Here is a 14030-nt window from a genome sequence, read left to right as displayed (position 1 = left end):
ATGAGACTAGATATTAATAGTATAATAAACAATTATTGCATGAATGGGCTATTCCCAACTCAAAACACTAGACATAGTTTTCATAAACTCCACATCATCAAGAAACTAGTACTATACACTACTATTCCAATGCAAACACCACTATTCCATACTTGACTTTAATGCTACTTATCTCACATGATATCTTGGATGATGTGTAGAAACCATGTCTTATGCAAGACATGGTTTCCTTCTCTTTTCTTATTTATTCACTTGTTATATCATTTTTCATCCTAGGTGACAGCTTATTTAATGCTATAAACACCATACTAGTCATTGGGTTGAGAATGACCTTACATTGTAGTAGTGGACTATAATATTAAACTTGCTCTTATTATTCTCTTTCTTTCTTGTGGCTGCTGCACCTGCACTGCACCCGCACCGGCGCTGAATGATGCCATGCGTGCGTGACGAAACATCTGCGTCCCCCCCTGTGCGGCGCTGTAGCCATGCATGCAGGTGTGCAGCGCCCTGCATTCGCCATGCGGGAGAGCAGTGTACTCCTCCCCATTTTACCACCGACTGTTTACTAGCTGCTTCCAGGGGCGCGCGCGCGCTGCTAGTGGTACGTACCACGATTCCTGGCTCCAACGTGCGCACGCATGCTTTAGAACGAATTTTAGCTGTGCGCTGCCGCTTTCGGGCCCGTCAACAATTTGTACCAACCGTAGTATCCTTGTGGCTGTACCCTCTTCTAGGCTCTAGTGATGACATGCATGACAACTTTCCCAGTGCACACTGAATTGCAGCTATCATACAGATTCCTAAACTCAAAAACTACTCGAGGGATGTGATGTGTGTTTCTGAATTTACGGATGAGAAGAAAGCACTCTGTTCACATTTGATGTTTTGGATTCCCTTTGGTAAACATCAGAGTTTTAAATCTCTCGCTATAGCTGGCGCTATCTCCCGCTATAGTTGTTTGAAAAAGGTTCTAGCTATTTGATCTCATGTACAGTTTAGCCGCTATAGCTCTATTTAGCCTACTATAACTGTTTGAGAAGCTAACCGCTAAATGTCTTAGCCCGCTATTTAAAATATTGGTAAACATCACTGGCCAAACGCTTGCAGGCATTGCAACGGGTTCAGGGCTACCTTGTTATAGTCATCAATGACAAGAGTAGGCTGTCAAACACGACTGAGATACACGAAAAGAGAGCGCTCCAAACAATGTACGCCCGAGTTAAAACCCCGGGTTAAAGAAAAGCAGTTCTACAGAACAGTGATCATACACCTACAGTCCAGTCTTCTTCAGTCATCGGCACCATTGCTTTCTTTACTCTGCTCAGCCTGGGGGAGAGCGCCTCCGGTGGGTGTCGTCGTCTCTGCTGCTGCACCGGGAGAGTGATCCTCAGCTGGCCTGGTGGAGGCATCCTCTGCCTCACCATTTTCATGTCTAATACACTGCTTTTTCTTAGCCATATCGGTGTCTTCCTCTTGTAGTTCTTCATCAACAGCATCGTCATCATCTACATCGTCATCATCTACATCCTCATCAAAAACCTTGGTAAGGTCACCTTGATTCTCAGCCCCTTCGGCGGCATCAACATTGTTCATGCTTATATCGACCCCATCATTTCCAGCTTCAGCTTCTCCTCTTTTCCTCTGTGGGATCACATGAAAGAACGAAGTCTTCCAGTCCCTTGTTTCCACAAACTTTAGCATTATCTCGAACACTTGGTTAACTGTCAGAACCTGCATAAATTACATACAAGGAGAGTCAGCAATCTTCAAGTCTTTAGCACAAATTCTCCAACATCCAAATTCCGGGCCATTTTTATAAACTAGGGTTGTTCTAAATAACCCTCTATTTAGACTGATCCATGATAAATGATTGCCATAATATTAATAATAAGAGCCAATCAAAACATACAAAACTCTTACTACTGCACTAACACGTTTGAAGCCTTTGGAGAAGATCTTAAAAAAAACGTTTCTTTTTCTAAAAGAATTTTCAGGATCATTTAACATGCGGAGAGATAATATAACATATCACTGTATTATCTGATAGAAGATGTCACAACATGTAGGCATACTGGATTATTTTGAACCCTTATTGGAAGTATGGATGAAACATAAAACACCATTTGATTGAAAGAAATCAGGCAAGCCAACATTCTGTACTGGGAAAAACATATCCATATGATCACCTGAGAACTTGACATCTTTAAATAATTTCCAATAGGGAGCTTGGCACATTGAATCCCCTGATCAACCGCCTTTTTCAGTGTAATACCTTTCCATCTGTTCCGGTCCACTAGGCCACCGATGATGTATATTTTTGACATGTCTAGATCATCAAGCACAGTTTCAGCATCGGCTGTAAGGTACACAAGGTTTTCTTTACGATCTTCAAATGCTTCAAGATAAGACTTGGCCTCCTTTTCAATCATCCACTTATCATACCCAGGAATCCATTGAAGATGGGTTGCCATTTCTCCATTGCAACCTGTCAACCATAGATGAGCAGGGTTCGTAGACCTCCCATTAACTGCATAACAGTACATGATCTGTAACTTGCATTAGTACAAGGGTAACAATTTTGCTCGAACTAGACATTAATGAAGGTAGAATGCTTTTTTTTTTTTAGAAATTTCTAGGTAGAAGGCATTTTGGTACATAAAGACATTTTGATATTAACTTTTGTCAATATCAGAACATACTTCAGATAGAATAAGAGATCAATGCTATAGCATTAGCACATATTGATATATATGATTAAAACCAGATAGCACAAGCCACCAGGTTGTCGAAATAGAAAAATCATATATGCAAGATTCATATAACTGGTTTCTCTTACAGGTCTACACTTAACATCCAGTTGACACATGAATAAAAGATTCATACGTGAAACTGCTAACATCCAGTAGAAATTATGGACAAGTAATAAAAGTATAAAGATTTATTTATTTTTTTGGAAAAAAAGAATCAGGATTTTTTTGGCACCTTTAACAAGCCATGCCAATACAAATATGTGATCTGCCATATACATTTCACAAGTAATCAAGTTACTGGAATGTCCTTCGGATATCATATATATCAATACACACATGATTCGCATATTAGCATTATTTCAAGCATGAAGTTTAGTTTCAGCCCAAAATGTACAAAAGCGAGAAGGGCAAAGCAAATCCACCTGCTGCGTGAGGCTGTGAATCTCGTTGGGCCGCATGAGATCTCCGAACTCGAGGTCCAGCACCACCTTCTGCCCGGCGCCCTCGGCCGCGCGGCGGAGCCGCTCGGCGCGTGCGCCGCGCTCCTCCGCGCGCCGCCCCACCCGCTCGCGCCGCGTCTGCCGCCGCGCCTCCACCATCTCGGCGCGGGCCTCCTCCGAGGGCGCCGCGGCCAGCGCCTCCTCCCACTCGCGCCTTCGCCTCTCTATGTCGGCGCGCCGGCGCTCCTTCTCCGCCGCCTTCCGTGCCGCCTTCTGCGCCGCCTGCCTCTCCTGCTTCAGCAGCTTCTTCCTCGCGCTTTTCGACATCGCCGGAGGCTGCCCTTCATCCGCGGCCCCGGCCGCGGCCACGTCCGTGGCTTGCTCACTCGCCGCGTCGTCAGCCATCTCAACTCGCCGCCGCCGCCGCCGGAGCAGTGGCTCGGTTTGGAGAGGGGTTTTTGGTTTCTCGGCACCACGTGACCGAATTACCGAAATAACCTCAAACGTATTACAAAAGTACGCCTCCTAGTGAAGTTAGCGTACATCAAAATTCCGCCTCAATCCAGGATGCAAACCTATGGGCTACGCGAATCTTATTTGCCACGGCCCAAATAGCCATGTAGATGAGGCCCATCTTGGAGCCCATAAGCGAAATGTGTGTGCTGTACTGCTGTTCCTTCGAGCCATTGACCGGTTGATCCGTTCGGTAGCTTCAGAGCGGTTAGACTCCCCCCAACGATCTGCATGGTGCGGCATCTCTTACCAAGTCAATCGCCAATCACGGCTGTCCATACGGAAGCCAGTAAGAGATCAACGGCTCTCAGTGAAGCAACGTCTCTTCTCCAAACCCAACCGCCCGGCGCGTACGCAGCCCACTACCACCACTTTCGCCGGCGCCACTCGCTTTCGTGAAGAAAACCTCTATATAAACTCCCCCGGCCAGAGACACCGCCACGGCTCACGCTCGCAACAACACAAAACCCTAGACTTGCACAGATCGAGACGAGAGAGGCTAGCAGCAACATTCTTCGACAATGGCTAGCCTTGCAATCTTCGCCGCTGTAGCCTTCGTTCTCCTCGCCGCCTCGGTGTCGTCGTCGTCGGCGGCTTTGTACACCGTCGGCGATGCGAGGGGGTGGGCAGTGCCGCCCACAGGCTCAGAGTCGTACAACCATTGGGGTCTAAAGAATCGCTTCCGCGTAGGCGACGTCGTGGGTAAGTACAAGATCATCGCCGATCTGCGAACGGCGATCATTATCACAGTTCGCATCATTTTGCAGAGTTCAAGTACGTGAACGAATCGGTGGTGGTGGTGAACCACGAGGGCTACAGGAACTGCAGCTCGCTGAGCCCGGTGATCCGGTTCACGGACGGCGACACCAAGTACCTGCTCGACCGCCCGGGGCTCGTCTTCTTCATCAGCGGCGTGCAGGAGCGCTGCGAGCGCGGCCTGCGGATGAGGCTGCGCGTCAGGCCCGCCGCTCCGGGGCCGGCGCAGGCGCCGGCGCCGGGGCCAACGAGGGCGGCGCTGACGCTGCGTCGTCCACCCATCGGCGCTCCCAGGCCGGCCGCCGTCACCGCCGCGTTCACCCCGACATCGCCGTCCGCTTCGCGCCCGAGCGCCAGAACCAGCCCGAGTCCCAGCCCTGGGCCGGCACAGGCGCCGAGCGGTGCATCTGGCCGCGCGCTCACGGGCTTCTCCATGGCAGCAGCGCTTCTCGTCGTGTGTGTCGTCTCCGTGTTCATCTTGGTTTGAGGTTATTTGGAGAGGTTTAATTAGCTCTCTGTCGGTCGGTAGTATCGTCGGTTTTGATAGGAATTAATGCTATAATTCTGAGATCCAAGAAGAAGAAGAAGAAGAACGTGTCATGCCATCTCGCGGTAGATGACAGGATCGAGTCCATTTTTGTTAATTAGGGTGTTCCAATGTTTTGTCTAGGGTACTTAATTAAACCCTTATGGCCTTATGTACGTAAACCCATTCCCTCAATAAAATCCCACCAGTTTTATTGTGAAGATCGACTTGGCAATGCCCTCAGATCCACTGGAGTGATTGTTTGATTTGCCATGGAAGTTGAACTGTGCAGCTCCCTATGTTTAACGGCGGATAATAATTTTCTACTTAAGTGTCATGGCACCTATCATTTACATACAACAGAAAAAATTTAAAAAAAATTCAGTACAATTGATGATACAAATTTATACACAAACATATATGACTATGGGCCTATTTAGTTCGCGAAATAAAAAAATTTTGGATATCAAATCGGATGTTTGACCGGATGTATGTGGGTTACTGTAACACTTATTAGGCTCAAAAGATTCGTGATTTCCTTTCTAACCGTGCAATTAGTTTTTCTTTTAATCTATATTTAATGCTTCATGCATGTGTCCAAAGATTCAATGTGTTGTTTTTGGAAAAAACTTTTGAGGAACTAAACGGAAACGGGACCTATATTTAATCTATAACTAGAGAAACAAAAATAATAAATCTTATATGTATGACGCAGATAAAAATTGTTATTTATTGTTTCTTCACATGTAGATTAATTTTAGATTTGCATGTTTGTAATAGTGTCTTATATTATCATAGTTTATCTTATCAAATTTTATAAAATTTTTATATAACTACTTAAATTACATGTACATGTGTAGAAAATACATTCATGTTAAACGGCCCAGTCGATCTCACTTTGAACAGGCGAAAGAAAAGTCCGGAACAGTTCAGTTCCGCGCGCGCGATTCCACCGGCGAAACGGGAGCTCCACGTCCGCGTTCTGTTGCGCCGCGCACGCCCGGTTCCACCGCTCGCGCCGCGCGCTCGGCTCCCGTCTCGTCCACATCCCCCGCGACCACGTACGCTGCCACGCCCGCGCCCATGCCCACGCCCACGCCTGCGGCCGCCGGGCCACCGGTTGGTTGTCCGCCTCTAGTTTCCAGGTCGTCCAGAACCTGGGAAAATCAACCGAAAAAAACTCAAAACAGGCGAAGTAATCGTTTGAAAACGAAACGATTTTAGGCAGCGTCGCATGCAAAGCATGCCACAAGAAACAGGGCATAAGTAGGCGCCTCCATGCAGCGCCCCATGCAAAGCATTCCGATTCCTCTGCTCCTCTTCCTGTTCCCCCCCTCTCTTCTCTCCCCCCGGCCGGGGAAGAAATTTTGCCCCCAAAATAATTTTCTGCACGGACGATCAAAGAAAGGGCAAAATTTTTCTGCGCCTCCGGTTGAAGGAAGCCGTGATCCATGTCGGTGAGTGCTCGTCCTCTGCAGGGTTTGTTAGAGGCGTTGCATCTACGTACGTGCAATTTGATTTGGATTCTCGGTTCTTTCTTTCTTGACCATATGCATTGATTGATCGATCGATGCTGCCATTTGGTATATCTTTGCATTATACCGTTTATTCCTTTGAATCAATTAAGTACCTGATGGCAATTGGATGTGTGGAGAAACGTTCAGGGGTTTTCCGATTAGCTATACAAGGTGATGATAAACGAGTGATGATAAACGATCTGGGTTCGAAGCCTCACCCCTTCTAATTATTTGATATTAAGTCCTCCTCTAATATCCATGTCTTTTTATTTGATGTGTGACGAGGAACTTCTCGCAAATTGGATCGACAGGAGCAACCTAGAGAGATTGATTACAAGAATGAAACTAATCTATAGAAACGTAGATTGGGACTTTTTCCCTCTGTTCTCTAATCGGGACGAAACAGGGCAAACGGTACAATATGCCCTCACGCTATTGTGACCCTTAATTTGTATTGTCTTCAACTCTTCATTTTTCAAACTTGACCATTCCGATTTGTCTTCTAAATAGCCCAATTGATATGCGTGATGCAGAAGCAATCTGCAATAGCACGCTAGCTTACTCGTATCATGCATAATCACACTGATCTTGTCATATACATGGGTTGGTTTTTTTTTTCTCATCAAGGACGAGACTGGCCGCACCATTCCAAAGTTCGGCGCATGGGACGTCAACAACCCGGCCTCTGCCGACGGTTTCACGGTGATCTTCAGCAAAGCCAGGGATGAGAAGAAGGGCCCCGTCAACGTGGACGCCAGCACCAGGTCAAACTCTGACATGAAAGACTCCAATAACAATAAGGCAACAGAGAAGATCAACCCCTACCACCGCAGGACAAACTCCGCATCAGTATATATATACTTCCTTTCTTCCATTTCCTTCCTTAGCATCACATTATTGATCTCGATGAAAATGAAAAAAAAAAGAGATCATCATCAGATCTTTGGCTTGTTACATGTAAGTTACTATTGTTTATTGATCTGTTTTTGCAGAAGAAGTGGTTTTGCTGTGTGTCGCCCAGCCCCACCCAACCTTGAGGAAGCAAAGGAATACCAAATATAACATGATGCTGCTACTGCCGCCTTGTTAATGCATATAGTAATGATTATACACACCCAGTTGAAAATGGCCCGGTGTTATTCTGTGATGATTGCTCTGTTGTTGTGAGGAGGCTGGTCTTGAGCTCCTCAAGCCTATCTGTCAGTGACAACAGCGCCATGTATGATTTGTTTTCCGCCGGGCCAACCATGTACGAGTGTATGACTGTTACATGAGAAATTTATGGGTATATGATGATTAAAAACGTCATGATTTTGTGTGTACTCGTTGACGTTTGATTGTAATTATCCATTCGCTCTTGTCCTTTTTCTTATGGTTCTGCAATGTGATCCTTCCTCAACTTCATCAACTGTCAACTAGTAATTCTGAAACTGTACTGCCCAGTGCCCAATTCAGACTTCTGATCCTGCTGTAACTTCAGTAAGGTTATATATTGGTACCCACTTTTGTTGGAACCTGCATGGGAAAAAAATGTAGGGAGAACCTAGAAACTACCTAAAGAGTAAAATGTATAGGTGGTATCACAACTTGTGAGGTGGGTGCAGTTTAGTCACTCAATCTTGCAAATTGCTCAAATAAGTCACTCATCTTACTTCAATGGTGCAAATTTTACCGAATATATTGTCACATGGATTATTTGTTTTTAGATTGGAGGTCGTATTAGTTTTAAAAAAACAATCAGAGGTTGTATTGACCTCACATCTTACATTTTTTTTTTTGGAAAAATTGGAACATGCCATTATAATTTCGCAAAATTTGAGATATGCCATCCTGACCCACATGTCATTCTTTTTTTTAAGCCATGTGGGTAGGGCAAGCATTACAATTACAAATTAGCACTCATATTTTTCATGTATATGCTAATACTCCCGCTTTCAATGAACATGGCCATATTATGCTTGACAATCAATAAAAAATTCATCTTTAATTGGATTTTAATACTGGTAGTATTGTACGTTGACTTATTTATGGATCGTGTGACCATGTTTACAAAACAAATTAACATAGCACATAACTTCATTGCGAACATCCCACACAACACATGTTTTGTATGATTTGCATCCTAAAACAAGATGAGTAACTTGTTTGAGTATTTTACAAGATGGGTGACTAAATTGCACCCATCTCACAAGTTGAGGTACTAGCGGTGCATTTTACTCCTACCTAAAATACACAGATACACGTCTAAGATTTATCCATGTCATCCTGGCAATAAAAAATTTACTCGTGGTGAATTACTCGGGTGATGTGAATAAATCTTAGATTTCTATTTGTGTATCCTAGGTAATTTTCAGGTTTTCATTACACATGGATACATATTTTCCCGGTCTGCACAGTTTTCAGAATGTAACCTCAGAAGAGAACATCTATGTGCCACCCCTCCACAGTATTGAAGCTCTTTTAAGTTTAATTTCTTCCTGATATATAGCATTGTACATACTGTACGTAATATCATTTACATATTGAGAGTATACAGAGTGGCAACACAAAGCAAATGGAAACTCGAGCGACAGAAGCTGGCAAGCTGCCCTTGTCCCTGCGGAGGAAGAGCGCCTCATAAACCGGAGAATTGATGGCTACTATCAGTACACATAGAACAGCCTGGAGAAACAAAGTTTCCAAACCCCCTGGGCCTTCTTGTAACAAAACTCTACTAATTCCTAACACCATGCATGCCAGGTTGAGCAGCGCAACTGTCGTAAGGATTACAAACATCGCCGAGAAGGATCCGAATTCCATCATCCCCTTCTTGTACCTCTCCAAGGCCTGCAAGTCAGTGACCTTCACTGTCAGGTTGAATCCAGACTCAGAGATGCACAATATTCTGCGGAATGTGTCGATGGTTGCCAGGAGGTATGAGGTGATCCTTCTAATGAGCCACATCCTCTGTGCATTCCACCACTCCACTGCACTGTCACCACATTGCAGTGACTCTGCTAAGCTGCAGGAGTATGCGGCCACCATAACGTACGCAAAGGGTATGAACCAGGGGCTAGTTTTCTGAGTTAATTGCAGATGTAAATCTTGTGTTAAACTTTAAGCCAAGTGCGTACAAATGTCTGAACAAACGTTAAAGCATATGGAAACTTACCTCAGGAAAGAGGGAGATGCCATTGAGGAAGCAAAGAGAAGGAATTGTGACATAGTACAAGGTGGGGAAGCTGTTCACGGCCCAGAAGCCGCAGACAGAGTAGCCCATTTGAAGACCCAGCTTGATCTTCCCATGACCTAATAAGAAGGGGCTGTACCGTGAGAGGGATATTTGGAGGAACCCTTCTGTCCATCTCTTGTACAGGACCAGGATCTGGCCTAGTGAGGTGGGTGTCATGCCTAAGAATCCCTTTCTTTTGGGGTTGTAGTACACTGATCTCCATCCACGGCATTGGATTTGTAATCCTGTAGTTACATCCTCCAGTGGGCACCCATACCTAACCCCCTTCTGCAATTCAGCAACTTGAAGTCAGTAGCAGTAATCAGTACAAAATGAACAAAGTTCTGTAACTATGCGAATGCCCATTGCTGGTTGATGGCTATAGAGGATAAAATCCAACAGTTTACATGTTCAGGGTATGAAGTAAGAGACTAACATACCTCAATTCCCCAGATGGTGTTATGCTCATATGTGCAAGTCACAAGTGACCTGCCCATTTCTTCCAACTCATTAGCATCTTCTGTTCTCCCTGCTACCCTAGTCCAATCTTCCTTATATTCTTGACTATAGATTCGTCCACATAGGGCCTCTCTCCGATGGAAGCATCCAGTGCCATAGTAACACATTCCACCCCAACCATCCAAGCAAGGATGATCCAACTGGTGATCAACGGAATGAAATCACAAACAAAGTTAGGTCCAATTGTGTAAGTATGTCCACTGAAATTTCAGGAGATGCTTATGCTATCTTACTACTGACCTCGTTGACAACATTGATTGGGTGGCCATAGATGTCATTGTGCACCACATTTTCAAAATTCTGAGGATACTGTACAAAACCAATATCTTGGCCTTGCTCTTCATCTAGGAAAAAACACAATGCGTCTCTGATGGACTCTGAATTGTTTGAGTACATATCACAATCAACATTCATGATGATTGGACTGTTGCTTATCACTGATGATACCCTTATCTGCAAATATTGACCATAATTTAAGGAATTCTAGAAACACGATAAGGTTGACTCTAAATTGTTGCGGTAGAAAATCATGGACCATAGAGTGGCTAAAAGACCCACCAAAGCATTCAAAGATCCAGCTTTGAAGTGATGCTGTTTCTGGGGTTTCTTCTCACGTGCCATATATACAAGTGTTGGCAATGCATTTCCATCAATATCAACCGCCTTTTGTTTGTTACTATCGATTAAAATCTAGCCATGGAGAACACTTTGATCAGCAGAATCCACAAATATGTTGCAGACAAGAAAAACAAATTTCATATCCCATTAAAGTTTCTTGTGCATGTACATTCTTATATGTTAGCAATTATGATTAGAGCCAACACACCAGCTTTGTTTTAAAATTTTCTAATCATCTCATTATTCTGAATTTTGAATTCAATTAAATGTTCTTCATCTGTTAACCTGGTCATCACCACATAACTTTTACCTGAACTATAGAAGGGTGATCACTAGAAGTGAAATTCTCATTCCACTGTGAGAAGCCTCTGGAATGGCATCGTGGAACCTCGGGGATCCTACCTGAATTTACTACTGAGTTCACACGATCTGTCATGTCTTTGTACAGTTCCTGAAACACAGAAAAAAGAAAGTAAAGGTAATAAGTAGACATGTAAATCACTAGTAGTGCACCAAATGGAAGCCAGTAATAGTGCACAGACTAAACTGATAACCTGAAAACAACCTCTCGCGTCGCTCTCGCGCGGGTGGCTCGGGGGGCGAAAAAACCCTAGCCGCCCGCGCCTCCACTCCCTCCCCACCGCCTCGCCGCCGCCGGAGCTCGCCGGCGGCAAAGCCGGCAGCGAGCAGGGAAGGCGGCGGCGAGGTTCTTCCTCCCGGCGACTCCCCCCAGCGTGACGTGGACAGGACGATGACGCCGGCGAAGACCCTCCACCGTGGCCGGAGGTGGCGATGGCGGCGCGGTGTGGGGAGGCAGCAGATCCGGCGCCTCCAAGGCCGGATCCGACCACCCCACGCCTGGATCTGGCGCAACGGCGGCGCGAGGTGGCTGGGGGGGGGGCGGCGGCGGCGACGGCAGGGACGGCGCGGCTGGCCCGGTGCGGCAGCCTGGGCGCGGTGGCGGTGGCTCAACGGCTGGGATGGCGGCTGCCTAGAGGCGGCGGCGGCTGGGAGCGGCGGCGGCAGCTCGGCGCGCGGCCGGTCCGGGCAGCCCGGGCTCGCGCGGCTCGGCAGTGCGGCCGCGAGCCCCCATGGCGCAGGCAGGCCTCGGCAGCCGGGCAGCCAGGGTGCCGCCGCGGTGCCCTCCTCAGCCGGGTGGGCTATGCGGCGCGGCCAGATGGGGTGCGGCGGCCGAGCGACGGGGGCGCCGGTGGGTTGCGCCAGAGCCGGAGCAGCAGAAGCGTCTCTGGCGTCGGCGCAAGCCCAGATGGCAGTGTAAAGGGAGCTGGCGGCGATGGGTCGTCTTCTCCGTTGCCGGTCGGCACCCTCGCCCTTCCTGGAGCTCCTCCCCTTCTCTGTGGGGAGTATCTATGTTGGATTGAGGCGGCAGCTCGTCAGCGGGGGAAACTCAGGCTGCCAAAGCAATGCCATCCAGTCCCGGGTTCTCCTTTTGTCCAAAGCTGGCGAGGAGGCCGGCGGGTGGTGGAACAGAGGGGTCCTGGGCCAGCTCTCAGGGGCGGTGGTTGATGTCGGCTGACGGAGGGGCGTCAGTGCGGTGTGGTTCGATGAAGTCGGCCGACGGAGGGGCGTCAGTGCAGTGTGGTGGAAGCTACGTGTTGCCATTTGTCTGTGTGGTGGTTCTGAGTTGGTGGACGGCGATCTACAGTCAAGGTTGTAGGGTCCCAGGCGAAAGCCTAGTCCGGTGATTCACTGGGCCGGCAGCGGCTATGTCTTCGGGCGTCGTAACCTCCTTGGGGCGTTGTCGAGGGTTACCCTCTTCCTTTCTCGATAAGCTTCTCTGGGTGAAAACCACATCTTTTTTAGATGGGCGATGGCGGCATCCTGGATGTCGTGACCACCGTGGTGGCTTCGTTTTCGGAGTCTAGTCTCTGTGGTGTTGCCGTAGGCCTAGCGGCGTTCGGCCATTCTTAGCGGGGGTCGTTTGGTGCTAGGCTTCACCCTCAGCGGTTTGTGCTTGGGTGGTAGTGCGTGCTGTGAGGTCATGCACCTTGGTGCATTGTGATGTTTTTTTTTTCTTGTAACTTTTACTCCTTCTTAATACATTTGGATGGCCTCCTTCGGCCTTCCCGGCGAAAAAAAAGTAATAGTGCACAACAGCAATTTAGTTGAGATGAACTACATTACATCACAACAGTTTCAACTCTACCTTCATGGTAAACCACTCTTTAGGTCCACACCCATCAGGAGGGGAAGCTACTTTAGCAAAGTAAGCAGCTGGTGATCTGGGTTCCACCTTGTACTTCTTGCAAAATGGAATCCAATGCTTTGCAAACTCGGATGCCTCGCATAGAACGTAGAATGTTAAAACCGAACCAGCATCATCAGATAAGTAGATGTTCAGCTTCTCAGGCAGGTAGTCATAAGCCATGACAGACAAAACAGTGGAGATGACAAGCATCGGTGGCTCTGCTGTTGGATCCGCTGTACAGACAAAAATGTCCACACTGGGAAGCTCGTCTTCACTGTAGCTGTTTGCAATCAAAATTCTAGCATCATAGCATGTCTTTCAACAACAATTCTACATATCCTTTTTGAGCAAACGTAATCAATACTACATATCTTTTTTGAGCAAAGGATAATCAGTACATATCCAATGAAAGAACAAACCAAGCAAGGAGAAGGAATTGCGACACAGATTAACCTTGATAGCAGTTGCTGGTACTATCGAGAGCCGGGAGGTACCTTTGAGCGAGGCGGTCTTTGAAGGTGCGGCGGTAGACGGGGCACCACCGCACGGAAAGCGTCAGGACCCAGTAGAAGCCGAACCAGAGCTCCGCCGCGAGCATCCCGAGCCACGCCCACCGCCGCACGCCGTCGCCGCCACCGGGAGGCAGGTGAGTGGCTCTGTACAGCCATATCAGAAGAACTCCCGCGAAGACCGTGGCCGCGGACACCCGGTACGCCGCCATCGCCATCCGCCCCGGTTTCTCCGTCGCGAACAGCGGGGGCCCGCGCTGGCGGCCGCCGGAGACGACGCCCCCGCCGCTCCCCGCCATGCTCCCTCCTACCTGCGAAGTATGGAGCAGATGGCACTGGGACTTCAGAGGAGTGGGTGAGTGCTACTGCTGACTACTGAGTAGCCTAGTAGATGGTCAACACAAGCGAACGTCCAAGGCTTGCACCCACCCGCGGCTGCACTGCAAAGTTTGACGTCTA

General features: G+C 47.5%; 4 protein-coding genes across 4 annotated transcripts; 2 read left to right on the top strand and 2 right to left on the bottom strand.

Annotated features, from left to right (window-relative positions):
- Window positions 1–1093: 1093 nt before the first annotated feature.
- On the bottom strand, window positions 1094–3664 carry LOC127761453 (tRNA (guanine(9)-N1)-methyltransferase). The gene is made up of 3 exons (XM_052285744.1): window positions 3176–3664; window positions 2190–2549; window positions 1094–1734 (listed from the first exon to the last, which is right to left on the bottom strand). The coding sequence occupies exons 1-3, from the start codon at window positions 3596–3598 to the stop codon at window positions 1291–1293; spliced, it is 1227 nt and encodes a 408-aa protein (XP_052141704.1). The 5' UTR covers window positions 3599–3664; the 3' UTR covers window positions 1094–1290.
- A 494-nt stretch (window positions 3665–4158) lies between these two features.
- Window positions 4159–5234, top strand: LOC127764086 (early nodulin-like protein 1). The gene is made up of 2 exons (XM_052288911.1): window positions 4159–4408; window positions 4474–5234. The coding sequence occupies exons 1-2, from the start codon at window positions 4228–4230 to the stop codon at window positions 4947–4949; spliced, it is 657 nt and encodes a 218-aa protein (XP_052144871.1). The 5' UTR covers window positions 4159–4227; the 3' UTR covers window positions 4950–5234.
- Window positions 5235–6271: 1037 nt separating this feature from the next.
- Window positions 6272–7913, top strand: LOC127764065 (protein NOI4-like). The gene is made up of 3 exons (XM_052288890.1): window positions 6272–6445; window positions 7133–7354; window positions 7498–7913. Exons 1-3 carry the CDS (start codon window positions 6440–6442, stop codon window positions 7540–7542), a joined length of 273 nt encoding a protein of 90 aa, XP_052144850.1. The 5' UTR covers window positions 6272–6439; the 3' UTR covers window positions 7543–7913.
- A 1039-nt stretch (window positions 7914–8952) lies between these two features.
- Window positions 8953–14011, bottom strand: LOC127763184 (cellulose synthase-like protein E2). The gene is made up of 8 exons (XM_052287819.1): window positions 13557–14011; window positions 13021–13342; window positions 11164–11304; window positions 10794–10925; window positions 10476–10688; window positions 10157–10375; window positions 9657–10004; window positions 8953–9565 (listed from the first exon to the last, which is right to left on the bottom strand). The coding sequence occupies exons 1-8, from the start codon at window positions 13868–13870 to the stop codon at window positions 9017–9019; spliced, it is 2238 nt and encodes a 745-aa protein (XP_052143779.1). The 5' UTR covers window positions 13871–14011; the 3' UTR covers window positions 8953–9016.
- Window positions 14012–14030: the final 19 nt, after the last annotated feature.

The sequence above is a fragment of the Oryza glaberrima genome, chromosome 2 (assembly GCF_000147395.1).
Source record: "Oryza glaberrima chromosome 2, OglaRS2, whole genome shotgun sequence".
Classification (NCBI taxonomy): domain Eukaryota; kingdom Viridiplantae; phylum Streptophyta; class Magnoliopsida; order Poales; family Poaceae; genus Oryza; species Oryza glaberrima.
This window is presented reverse-complemented; position numbering and strand designations above follow the sequence as displayed.

Excerpts from the sequence above, each read along its gene's own strand:
- LOC127764065 (XM_052288890.1), top strand. Across the intron at positions 7,355-7,497 it reads GCAGGACAAACTCCGCATCA|AAGAAGTGGTTTTGCTGTGT; the intron begins GTATATATATAC and ends CTGTTTTTGCAG.
- LOC127764086 (XM_052288911.1), top strand. The coding sequence starts at position 4,228 with ATGGCTAGCCTTGCAATCTTCGCCGCTGTAGCCTTCGTTCTCCTCGCC. Across the intron at positions 4,409-4,473 it reads CCGCGTAGGCGACGTCGTGG|AGTTCAAGTACGTGAACGAA; the intron begins GTAAGTACAAGA and ends ATCATTTTGCAG.
- LOC127761453 (XM_052285744.1), bottom strand. The coding sequence starts at position 3,598 with ATGGCTGACGACGCGGCGAGTGAGCAAGCCACGGACGTGGCCGCGGCC. Across the intron at positions 2,550-3,175 it reads TTCACAGCCTCACGCAGCAG|ATCATGTACTGTTATGCAGT; the intron begins GTGGATTTGCTT and ends TGCAAGTTACAG. Across the intron at positions 1,735-2,189 it reads TAAAGATGTCAAGTTCTCAG|GTTCTGACAGTTAACCAAGT; the intron begins GTGATCATATGG and ends TAATTTATGCAG.
- LOC127763184 (XM_052287819.1), bottom strand. The coding sequence starts at position 13,870 with ATGGCGGGGAGCGGCGGGGGCGTCGTCTCCGGCGGCCGCCAGCGCGGG. Across the intron at positions 11,305-13,020 it reads AAGAGTGGTTTACCATGAAG|GAACTGTACAAAGACATGAC; the intron begins GTAGAGTTGAAA and ends TCTGTGTTTCAG. Across the intron at positions 10,926-11,163 it reads ATCACCCTTCTATAGTTCAG|ATTTTAATCGATAGTAACAA; the intron begins GTAAAAGTTATG and ends CTCCATGGCTAG.